Below are 12500 nucleotides of genomic sequence, written 5' to 3'. Positions count from 1 at the left end.
CGGGAAATGCACCTTACGACACTGGAAGACAGAAGAGTAAGGGGGGACATGATCACAACCTACAAAATCCTCAGGGGAATCGACCGGGTAAACAAGGATGAACTATTCAACACTGGAGGGACGCGAACAAGGGGACACAGGTGGAAGCTGAGTACCCAAATGAGCCACAGAGACGTTAGAAAGAACTTTTTCAGTGTCAGAGTAGTTAGTAAATGGAATGCATTAGGAAGTGATGTGGTGGAGGCTGACTCCATACACAGTTTCAAATGTAGATATGATAGAGCCCAAGTAGGCTCAGGAATCTGTACACCAGTTGATTGACGGTTGAGAGGCGGGACCAAAGAGCCAAAGCTCAACCCCCGCAAGCACAATTAGATGAGTACAATTAGGTGAGTACACAAGAGGGAATTTGAACAAAGACGAAGCATACAGTTAACTATCAAGAAATAAAAATTTTCTTCCTTCAAAGGGACATGATATGGGAATAAAGAGTCATTACCACCGAAGGAAGAAAGAGGTGTAGGGAGGAAAAGGGGAATAGGAGAACTAGAGTTCCTAACTCAACAATCACAGGTGGGAGTGGGGAACCCTCCACCAGCAGGTCAGCAATCCCATGAGAGAAGTTGAACAAGAGCCTGGACCACCCACCTTTCTACCCTTCCAATAATCTTCCCTTCTCCCCATTCCTTTTCCTGATCGTCATCCTTAATGTGGCCCCATACAGTGATTCTACCTATCCCATGCCCCCCAATCCTGCTTCCCATCTCATGCCCCCCAACCAAGGATGCCCTGTCATCCACAGCCTTCCCTGCTCTCCAACTCTTGTCTTATCTTCCTACCCAAGAAATCATAGACAGGAAGTAACCCTCATGCCCCCATCTCTCTACCAACAGTGCAATAAACACTCTCAAGCCATTCGAGACCACAAATACAATCACTGAGAGGCGTGTCGACGAAATACATTCAGACTTCCTTGTGATTCCTTGGGAATCGTTGCCAGCAGACTTTAAGACTGTGGTCTTCAAGGAAACAAGAATCAGATAAATCCCTGATCAATAGCTTCAGAAACTTGTACACCATAGTTGACTGAGAGTAGAGCGACGGGCCCAAAGAGCTGACTTCGACTGGGCAAAGAGCCCAGTCTGTGCGAGCTCACTTCGAACATCATATGAAAAGCTGAAGAAAAATAGGAAGGATCTAATTATGGCTCACATTCACAGGGAAGGATGGATGTGTAGTCAGCTAGGATTAGTGCCACAGGACAAAGATCACATCAAATGTATGACCGTAATGAGAAGATATTTGCGAAAATGTTAAAGTCAGATAAAACAGACTAAAACTGTATTAAATTTAAAATTATCTATATTTATACAAGGATTTGAAGAAATTTATGATCGCACAAAACAGTGACTAACAATGCAGAAACAAATTACCACAAACATTCAGATTTTCCAATTTGTCCAGAAACGAAAAGTTGAAATAAATGACCACAATGTGTATTTTCGGAGTGCACAGCAAAAGATAAATAAATAAATAATCAAAATAAATTACCAAAAATAAGAGACTGAAGAGATATGTATATTTATATTATTTTATCAAATACAGTTGCGCCTAAGCTCATTCTGAGCGCCGGGATATGCAGAATAGGACAGGGTCCAGAACGGTATTTTAAGAAAAGCATTCGGAATGCTGATGATTGGAGGCAATTCTGGAAGAGATATGTTGAGCGAGGAGGGGGGGCTAGGGTAAATAAGGAGGGACAAGGGGTTAAAAGGTTGGGGTGGGGAGGGCAGAGTAAAGAGGTGGGGGAAGATACACACACAGCCCCTTCCACAATATCAAGGGAATTGATAGGGTTGATAAAGACAGGCTAGGGTTTTAACACAAGGGGAACACGCACAATGGGACACAGGTGGAAACTGAGTGCCCAAATGAGCCACAGAGATATTAGAAAGAACTTTTTTAGTGTCAGAGTGGTTGACAAATGGAATGCATTAGGAAGTGATGTGGTGGAGGCTGACTCCATACACAGTTTCAAGTGTAGATATGATAGATCCCATTCGGCTCAGGAATCTGTACACCTGTTGATTGACGGTTGAGAGGCGGGACCAAAGAGCGAGAGTTCAACCCTCGCAAGCACAATTAGGTGAGTATATATTGAGATACAAGGCACCCCTGGTAATTAACACTAAATGTGCCTCTAATCATTCTTTCTTGGCCACTCTTGGCACTTTTCTTTTACCTACTTCACGTGTTCTTAAACTCATTCCTTATAGTCACCTTCTCCGTTTTATTAATTATTCTTCCATCTCAATTTATAGCCCTCCATCTCCTCCCTATTATTATATAGTTCAAGCCCTCTCATTGTCCTTCACCTTCGTCCAATTCTCTGTATTCATTAAATCTTCCTCTGTCCCAGTTCCGTTTTATTACTTACAACATGTTTTATTTTCTATTTTTTTCAGGTCTTCTCCCGCTGGAATCTTTTTCTCACACAGTTACGCCCACCAGTTAACGCTCTCGCTAATCAGGCGTCCACACCTCCACCTGTGCTTGCTTCTATTTTATAACCTTCTCTTATATATTATTATACTCAACTTCTCAGTTCTATTGCCTCTGTCTACCCTCCTCCCTGCGGTTATCTATGATTAGATGCTTCTCCCTTCCTCCTATGCGTCTCCTGATATCACTTCCCACATGCACATTCTCTTCCCCAATTCCTAAATACTTTGAGTCATCTAATTTATTTTTTACTCTTTTCTGTGAAGCCACACTCCCGACACCATCCCGGTTGCCACCTGTCATTCAACACCATTTGTACAGCCAAACCCAGCCACCAAGCCATCTTTTCCTAAACCAAACGCTTCTAGAAATTAATCCCAATATCCTATTTGATTTATTCTGAGCATTTATGCAACGAGTTTTTGTCTCAATGTTCCTACTTGTAATAACTCCTAGATCTTCCTCACATTCAGACTTCACAATTTCACCATTGTTCTGCCCATATCTGATAACTGTATTATTATCTAATCTCAGACCCTTCAAAATGTTCTCTTTAAACTGTATTTGCTAATCTTCCGTCCATTTTAAATACCTTTAAAATGGACAGTCCTAATTAGGACTGAGGCCAGAGGCACTCCAAATGGGCGGTGATCCATTTATTTGTCCTTAAGTTATTTATATTTGTTAAATAACATCCTTTCCGGTAATCATTAAAGTAATCAAATTGTCCTCTTCACAACTAACGCAGATTTGTTAAGCTGCAGGTATAATATAAAGATATTTTCTAGTATATTGAAAAAAGTACTTATTTAAAATGCCTGCAAATTTCGTTATCAGTTACCTGACCAATCTCACTTCTGATTGAACCATTCTTATCTCTATTCTTTATTTGATATCTGAACAAAATTAAGTACGTCTCTCCCGACGATGCTTTACCTACTTAAAAGTTTCTCCTTGCTTTTCTTATTTCTTTTGTATAGTTGTAACCATTTTGGCAAATTGTTGTTTTTCATTCACTTCCCGATTCTTAATTCTTTGGAATATAGTTTTCTTTTTTTCCAATAAAGTTCATTATTGTCATTGCTATTCATTTGGTGACTGTTATTCAAACTTATCAATATATGTCGTAAACTACGTTCCAGGGCTTTACTGAGAATGTTATTAAATGAGATATAACATGAAACAACATCGTAGATTTTAAAGGATGTAAAAAGGAGCTGCCAAGTATGGCCAGTGGGTGTTCTTCAGTTTCCCTGATTCTTATGTTCTTATATTCTTATGTTCTTATATTCTTATGTTCTTATATTCTTATGTTCTTATATTCTTATGTTCTTATATTATTATGTTCTTATATTCTTATGTTCTTATATTCTTATGTTCTTATATTCTTATGTTCTTATATTCTTATGTTCTTATATTATTATGTTCTTATATTCTTATGTTCTTATGTTCTTATGTTCTTTATCCTTTGTCATGTTACCCATCACTGGACACACAACAAACCCAGAGAGAAGTCCCAATCGGTGTCTAAGTCCATCCATTCAAACTCTCCCAAGAAACCCTCCCTTTAATTCCTTTCAGCATTAAATAGAAAATCTGGCACCCTAAAAAAAAGTCATTTTCTCAAGCAACTTTCCCATGCAATGGTAAATCCTTGTGATTGGTGGGCCCTATTTTGTGGTATTTATTTGTGAATCCCCTGATCGTTAACACTGCCTGGGAAGAGAACCTACCAGAGAGACCAGACCTGTCCTTCACCCTGGATGATGCTCGCATTCACAGCATCATAGTGAGAACCATGAGCCATCGGCAAAATATTTCGTGGTTTCATTAAATGGAGAATATAAAAATGAAGCAACAAAAAGATTCGTGTTTCTGCGAAAGGGAGTAAGAACTAATCATTTTATTCTTGAGAGACTAACTTCAGAATGAACTGTTTAAAAATATAAAAAGAATTCTTTATTTGCGTCCTTTTGAAAAGTGCTGATTAGAAAACTACTAGATCGAAATGCGTATATAATTATTAATGGTTTAGCATAAAAATGCTGGTTTCTTTGATATGTAGTCGATTCATCGTTCTTCCTTTCTGATATTGAGTCCCTCTGTGTAAGTGAAAAATCTATTCATATTTCCATATATTAATATTCAGTTTTCTATTACTCTTCGTGAATACTGAGAGGCCATCCTGGAATTATTTCTCGAATTCTCGTTGTTTTAGTCATCTGGACAAATATTTCGTACCTTTACTTCCCACAATCAGAAGGTATTTAATATATAGACATTCGTTCCTTAAACATTGGCACAAACTCTAATTGGATCTTCAGCATAGTTAAGTATGATGACCAAACCACACATCAGAGGATGAAGAAACGACGACGTTTCGGACGATTATCACGTCATATGTGGACCAATATCAAATCAATATTATCATATATCAGTGATATCATCAGCCACGTTATTGTGACTCATCGTCTGTCCAGTTAAGTATCTTCATAATAGCCAAAAAATGTCATGTCTTTGACGATTTTTACTATACACAATGATTTAATCACTCGCAGTTACATTCCTTCATTGCTAATACTGTTTGGCAATCAGAGGATTCTTAATTTGTCTTAATTATATTTTTGACTAACTAAGTGTCTGACGAAAAGCAAGACATCGTGACTTCACGCAGTTCACTGAGTGGTAGGGCACAACAGGACCTTGTGAGGTGTCCACGACTTGGACGTCCTCAATAAAGTTGAACTTTAGAAGAAAAGTTGTGGACCAATTTGGCAGTTATAACACAAAGACTCTTCGTTGATGATAAAACAGTCGTTTTTGTCATCAACTGATGACCCTTTTTTTGAACAAAAGTAATTTATTTACTGATATTTTGAATTATTAGAAATAGTAATCAAATATTTATATATATATATATATATATATATATATATATATATATATATATATATATATATATATATATATATATATATATATATATATATATATATATTTATTTTTTTAATTGATAAACCAAGTCTGGGATATAAACACAAGTATAAGAATGCCAATTATCACTCTTTTGTGATGGCCCTGAAAAAAAAACTTTAAAATTGATTTTTTCCCCCTGCACATGCAGCTGTGGTGAGCTTCGTAGAGACCCTGGTGGAGAGGACAGGTGGCCCTTCCCTGTAAAGCAACGCTCCATCCCCAAGGGGACACGCCCAACCTCCTCCTCTTCTACAGGCACTCCTCAAACATTCCCTTCTTCAGGTACGTATGTACGTCTGGCCTGTGATAATCTTCATATGATACAAATCCTCCAAGTGGGGCCTTTGAACTCCCGGTTGCAATTCTTTTAACCATGTCGTAGCACAGTCTATTAAGGCGTGGATCTTCTCGGACGTAAGTTCGAACCCTCATCACAGCCCTTGTGGATTTGTTCATGTGATGCATCACGCTATTGTGATTTCTGTGTGTAATGAGGTTCATATGTTTGTCCACGCTCTACCATATCTGCCTCTGTGGAAGAAATAGATTTATGGATGGATTCATAGGAAGAGATATTGATAGAGTGATGGGGAAATGGATGGATACATGGATGCAAAGATGGATGGATAGAAATATAGAAAGATGGATAGATGGCTAGATATATGGATAAAGGGACAGATTGTTAGATGGATAGATTGTTGGTAGATGGATAGACGGGTGGGTAGATGGATAGATGGATAAAAGGAAATATGAATAGTTGGAAAAATGGATAGATAGATGGATGGATAGATGAATATATATACTGATAAATGGATACATGTAAAAATAGATGCGTAAATTGATAGACTTATGGGTAAATACATAGAAAAATGAATGGATATATATAGGTAGATGGATAATTACGTAGAGAGATAGATGGACGGCTAATTAGATAGATGGAAGGATCGTGGATAGAACAATGAGTAGAATGGCATATAGATGGATAAATAAATAGATGGTTTGAGGGATATATGTATGTAACAGACGGAAAGGGGGTTGAAAAATCGACTGATAGAAGGATAGATAAACATGTGGATAGTTGGGCCGAAAATAGATAGATAGATAAATAGATAGATAGATAGACAAACCCGGCGTTGCCCGGGATTTTAAAGAACTCTATGGTCCAGGTCATGAACCCATATTTTAACTGTAATATTGTAATGTTTCCACCGCATGTACTATATATTGAGACTAAAAAACAACAAATATTAGTATTGACAGAGTGTTTACTTTCACTCAGATGGTACAGAAGCATTCACCTCTGTTTTTTAAAGTTTTTGTTCCGTTATTGTTTGTAACTTTTCTGGCATTTTGTTTCGTTGTATATCTTGCAGTCTCTTGACCTTCGGTGATCTTAATATGTTTCCTGGTCACTTTAGAAATTTATTTGAGCATATGACCAGGAGGTGTTTACATTTTCCATGAGTGATGCTGGTTGTCTCTTTTCCCTGCAGCTACGACGCCCGCAACGGGGATTTCTGGAGAGCGGGAAACTCTAAGATCCGCGACGCAAGATATGAAGGTCGCGTTTCCCTTAATCTGACGCAGCCACAGCGGGTACACCTTAACCTGAAGGGCGTCTCCCTGCAGGATGAAGGAGACTTCACTTGCAGGGTTGACTTCCTTAGTTCTCCTTCTCTCACCTCTATTGTTAAGCTCAAGGTCTACGGTGAGTATCTGCTTTAAATCTACAACAAAACTGGTAATGTTCCAACTTTAATTTAAGGGTGATATATATGGCAGACTAGAATTTAACTCGGCCTTGTGAATGGGCACATCGTAGATGTCAAGGTATTTCCTTACGACCAAGTACACCGTAGATGTCAAGGTATTTCCTGTCGACCAAGTACACCGTAGATGTCAAGGTATTTCCTTACGACCAAGTACACCGTAGATGTCAAGGTATTTCCTTACGACCAAGTACACCGTAGATGTCAAGGTATTTCCTGTCGACCAAGTACACCGTAGATGTCAAGGTATTTCCTTACGACCAAGTACACCGTAGATGTCAACGTGCACTGTACCACCGTCGATGTCGGGTACATCACAAGCGTTAAAGACAAAACACATACGTAAATTTATAGCAATGTGTTCACGGCCACTGAAAGTTGAAAACATTGTGACAGCTAAACAAAAATCCCAAATATTTTTTCTTTCGTTTTCCGTTGAAGAATCAAATACGGTAAAGAACAAATATAAACACATGTGATCGAAATGCTTTTATTCTGAAACCAGCATATTGTTCTTGTCCATTTTCAGTTTTGAATGTAATTGTATAAAGATATAATCAGAGACAATAGCTGATAGTATTCAATAAAAGCCCATTGTGAAGCTCACTATATATTTTACTCACGGTTTCGTCAGAGGGGCCCTTGATGTTTTCAAGATTAACACAATCATCTGGCCTGCGAGTAATGGGATTCACACCCTTATCTAACCTTCTTTCTGATAAAAAATAATAAATCACAATGACGTGACATATCGGTGAGAAAATAATTTTGGGGCAATGAGGTGACTTGAATCAGCGTTCTTGTGATTCCCAGACACCTAGTCTTAACCCACTCAGCCACAATAGGAACAAGAAAGCCTATCAACTCGAAACTCTACTGGATTCATTGGGGGGATTTGGAGGTTCGACAGGATGCCCAACCAGGATCATACAATAGGCCCGCCGGGTTGAATACCGGAGGCATTCAACCATACGTCCCCTACTCCATAGATTCACAAAACCAATTGATATTCGAAGAGCTGTGGAGGTGAGAATCTCTGCCTAAAGACACCACCTTGCCAGATAGATGTTAATGACTTTCCTAATGTTAATTACACAAAAAGATTATCACGTGCAACTCCAGAAAATACAAATAACCTTTTACAATTATCCTATCAAACTCAGTTCACAAAATGGTACCTTCAATCCAAATTATGTCTGCCCTAACTACAGACAATAGTCTGAGAGCGTGTAAACAAGGACACGTTGCCTCAGTTGATTATTTAACTAGTTTAAAACTAACATCTCTACCCTGTGATCTCTGGGATACAATATCTATTATTCTAAAATGTATTCACTGGGGCTACTGGTTGTAAAATACTTATATTAACTAATATGAAAAAAAACTGCATGGCACTTGCATAAACCTGGATACGCAAATAAAATTGCATTCTATTGTTCAAAGAAGAGAAATGCATGTTTTTAGTTTCATTTGTAAAATTTATTCAGCTTCACTAATGCAATGCAACATTAAATTAAATAGATGCAAAAATTAAGTAGATATAAAATTTACACAGATGCAAAAATCATTAGTCGTAACATTTTTGCTGCAATAAAATTTTATTTTAAATTTAGCGAGAACGAGGCTAATAACACCTTTCATAACACCCTGTCATCTTTCACCAAGCAACTTAACATACCCGAATGAACATTGTACACCCAAATTGGTGTGTGTACAAAATGCATACACACACCATACCATTAATACGTGTGAAAACGACTCAAATTAAACATTTAGAACAATAAACAAAATATATACTAAATAAATACTAAATAAAATAAATAATATAAAATAAAATAAATAAATAAAATAAATAAAATAAATAAAAATGTATATATACAAAATAAATACTAAAATATAGAGAGAATAACTCACAATAACGTGTGTGTGAAAGCAAAAAAATCACATACGGGAAGAAAAGAAAGAAAGGAAGAATCTACATAAGCACGTAGAGTCATTATAATAATGAAGTACTCGCATGAAGGTAGAATCACACTGGTAGTAGAGTACACACACGCAGGGGAAGATACAATGATAATGCTGTACACACACACGCGCAGAGAGAGGAGATATAATGAAAATGGTCTCCATACACACACACACGTAGTGGAAGATACAATGAAAATGGTGTACACACACACACGCAGGGGAAGATACAATGATAATAGCGTCTACACACACACACACGCAGTGGAAGATACAATGAAAATGGTGTACACACACACAAGCAGGGGAAGATACAATGATAATAGCGTCTACACACACACACGCAGTGGAAGATACAATGAAAATGGTGTACACACACACGCAGTGGAAGATACAATGATAATAGCGTCCACACACACACACGCAGTGGAAGATACAGTGAAAATGGTGTATACACACACACACGCAGAGGAAGACACAATGATAATAGCGTCCACACACACACGCAGTGGAAGATACAGTGAAAATGGTGTATACACACACACACGCAGAGGAAGATACAATGATAATAGCGTCCACACACACACACGCAGGGGAAGATACAATGATAATAGCGTCCACACACACACACGCAGGGGAAGATACAATGATAATAGCGTCCACACACACACACACAGGGGAAGATACAATGATAATAGCGTCCACACACACACACGCAGGGGAAGATACAATGATAATAGCGTCCACACACACACACGCAGGGGAAGATACAATGATAATAGCGTCCACACACACACACGCAGAGAAGACACAATGAAAGAACAGTACACACATTATCATCACCATCATTTACCAGCTGCATTATTAACAGCAGTCTCCCAGGACGGCAGTCAACACAATGGGGGCAACATTTCCAGCCGATTACGATGCACAAGCAGTAAAGCAGAGCTGCATTTGCATATACAAAAACTGGAGCGCTGCAACAGGAACAAGCAGACCTTGTTCCTGATGGAAGAACATCAGGAAATGCTGGAAGATCATCTTGTAAATCCAGCTCTATACTACTGCTAATAAAGGAGTCAAGTAGATAAATATATACATGTCGTGTCATCCTTGATATGGAGTGAAATAACAGGATTCGCCGTTTACCCTTTCAATAGCTTATTTCTGGGCTAATTATACTGTTCGAAATTGTTTGTGTCGGTGGAATATATTTGAAAGTTACAATGAAAAACCTTTCTTTATATTTCGTTTCTAAGATAATCAGGTTTTTGTTGTTTTTTCTCCCGTCATTTAAGGCAGGGAGGCTGTATTGCTTATCGAATCCGATTACTGAATATCTGTACAATTCTCTGCATGCCACCCATAAATGTCGCCTGACTCCTGGGTATATATATTTTTACTATGTGGTGAAAGAAAAGCACCAACATTTCGCACTGTCGCGGAATTGATCCCAGTAATCAGCGGTTGTGATCCGAAACGCTAATTTACAGATTTACACGCTATCGATTTAATGTCTTGCTAATTTACCACGTACAAAAAGAGACACTTTAACACTTCGACAATCAGTAATGGGGTGAAGGGCGAGACTGCTTGAGAAAGCACTGCATCCAGGTGATTGACCTGCCTCGTTTATTTTTGCTTATCAGGTTCATATTTCGGTGTCACGTTTGACAATTTTTTTAATATGATTGAAGTAAGAACAGTAAATAATAATATTGTTATGATGCCTGTAATCCTCTATATCGAACGACTCGAGGTCGTGATTAGCATGTATAATTCTATTATAGTTTTTTCCGTGACATAGAACCATTCCAGTAATATCAAGAAATATGCTTAGAGTGATTTTGATGGATCATGTATGATCCAATTCACATTCTCTGACTAATATCGATATGGAGGTCTAATAGATTATTATCAAGATTATACAACATTCCATTTTAGATTCAGACTTATGAGCGTTGACTTACCGATTATATTTCTCATCTTTTAATGTAAAAAGTGTTGTTCCAATAGCTTATAATATTGCCCAGACACTCAAAAGACTTTTAGTACCATGACGTGAAGAGTGAAGTCAAACATTCCAGTCTCAAACCAAATTATAGGAACGTTTTGCTTTCCTGCCATGCAATCTCAGTTATTTTGCGTACAAAGTCTATTCAAAAAAAAAACTTTCTTATTTTACTGGAACAGTTCTAAGGTTTTGAATATACGATGCGTAGCTGCCATATTTTTTCTGTACATTTTTGTTTTGTTTTTTTACACATTTCGTACCAAGATAGCCACAGTTCTGTTTTATTGGCATTATTATATCTGTTAAGTTGTTATATACGAAGATCTTTATTTAGATTAGTTTTAATATACTTTTGCATTAGATATTCTCTATGCATACTTTCATCATGTGAATCCCGTTACTTTAAAAACAAATCGGTTTTGGGTTTTATCTTGCTGACGTGATAATGTGACGGGAGAACCTGTCAATTTGCATTCAAATATACACAAGAATATGCAAATGTGTAAATATACACCATTTACAAGTACCTCCCTGCGTGGTCGCCTCCTTCACTGGTCTCTGCTGGACTGTTACACACTTAACAAGATATTAATTATTTCTCTTAGGGCCCGAAACTGCACTACCTAATAGTTTAATTTCCGTCCAGCATTAATAAAACTGATCATAAATGTAAGCAACATCCATTCTTGGCCCGCTACTCCCAGATTAGATTTTCGTAGAATATCACATTAGAAACTATTTAATAGATGCATATAATCTTTCTAGGCCTAGGGATCAGACTTGGTTATATGATTATTTATCATAATGTTGTCTGCACACGATTTTAGCTATCTTTACTTATATTTATTAAGCCAGTTTTCAGTAAATCAATTACAGGATCAACAGACAAGGCGGGGGGGGGTTAACTATACATCAATAAAATTGATATATTACTGCAGATATTATAAAAAAAACTCTTAAAATTCTTCATTAAGCCAAAAGTGGATAAATTAAAAAGACCATTCCAGAGTGCACTAGCACTGGACATGTCGTTAATTTCCAAAGTGTCATTATATATGAACATTTATTTCAATGTCAAATATAAATATAGGCGTCAACATTTACCTAAAATATAAGTAGCAACAAAAGGTCAAGAAAGGTCGATTCATGCACAACATAAACAGTTATTTCCAACGCAACTGCCAATTCACTTCTAATAAAAGAGTGGAAATAAAGATAATAAAGGACTAGGTAACAAAGTTGGTGTGGACTCGGTCTCCAGTAACAGCTAACTT

The 12500-nt window shown here is 37.5% G+C and overlaps 1 protein-coding gene across 1 annotated transcript in view; it reads left to right on the top strand.

Moving 5' to 3' along the window:
* Positions 1–12500, top strand: part of LOC123765898 (uncharacterized) — a 76167-nt gene that overhangs the window by 32976 nt on the left and 30691 nt on the right. The window contains 3 exon segments of the mRNA XM_069336874.1: positions 5627–5664; positions 5666–5760; positions 6972–7186. Coding sequence (XP_069192975.1) covers positions 5627–5664; positions 5666–5760; positions 6972–7186 — 348 coding nt within the window.

The sequence above is a fragment of the Procambarus clarkii genome, chromosome 37, assembly GCF_040958095.1.
Source record: "Procambarus clarkii isolate CNS0578487 chromosome 37, FALCON_Pclarkii_2.0, whole genome shotgun sequence".
Taxonomy (NCBI): domain Eukaryota; kingdom Metazoa; phylum Arthropoda; class Malacostraca; order Decapoda; family Cambaridae; genus Procambarus; species Procambarus clarkii.
Note: the sequence above shows the minus strand (reverse complement) of the source record. Positions and strands in the feature narration are given on the sequence as shown.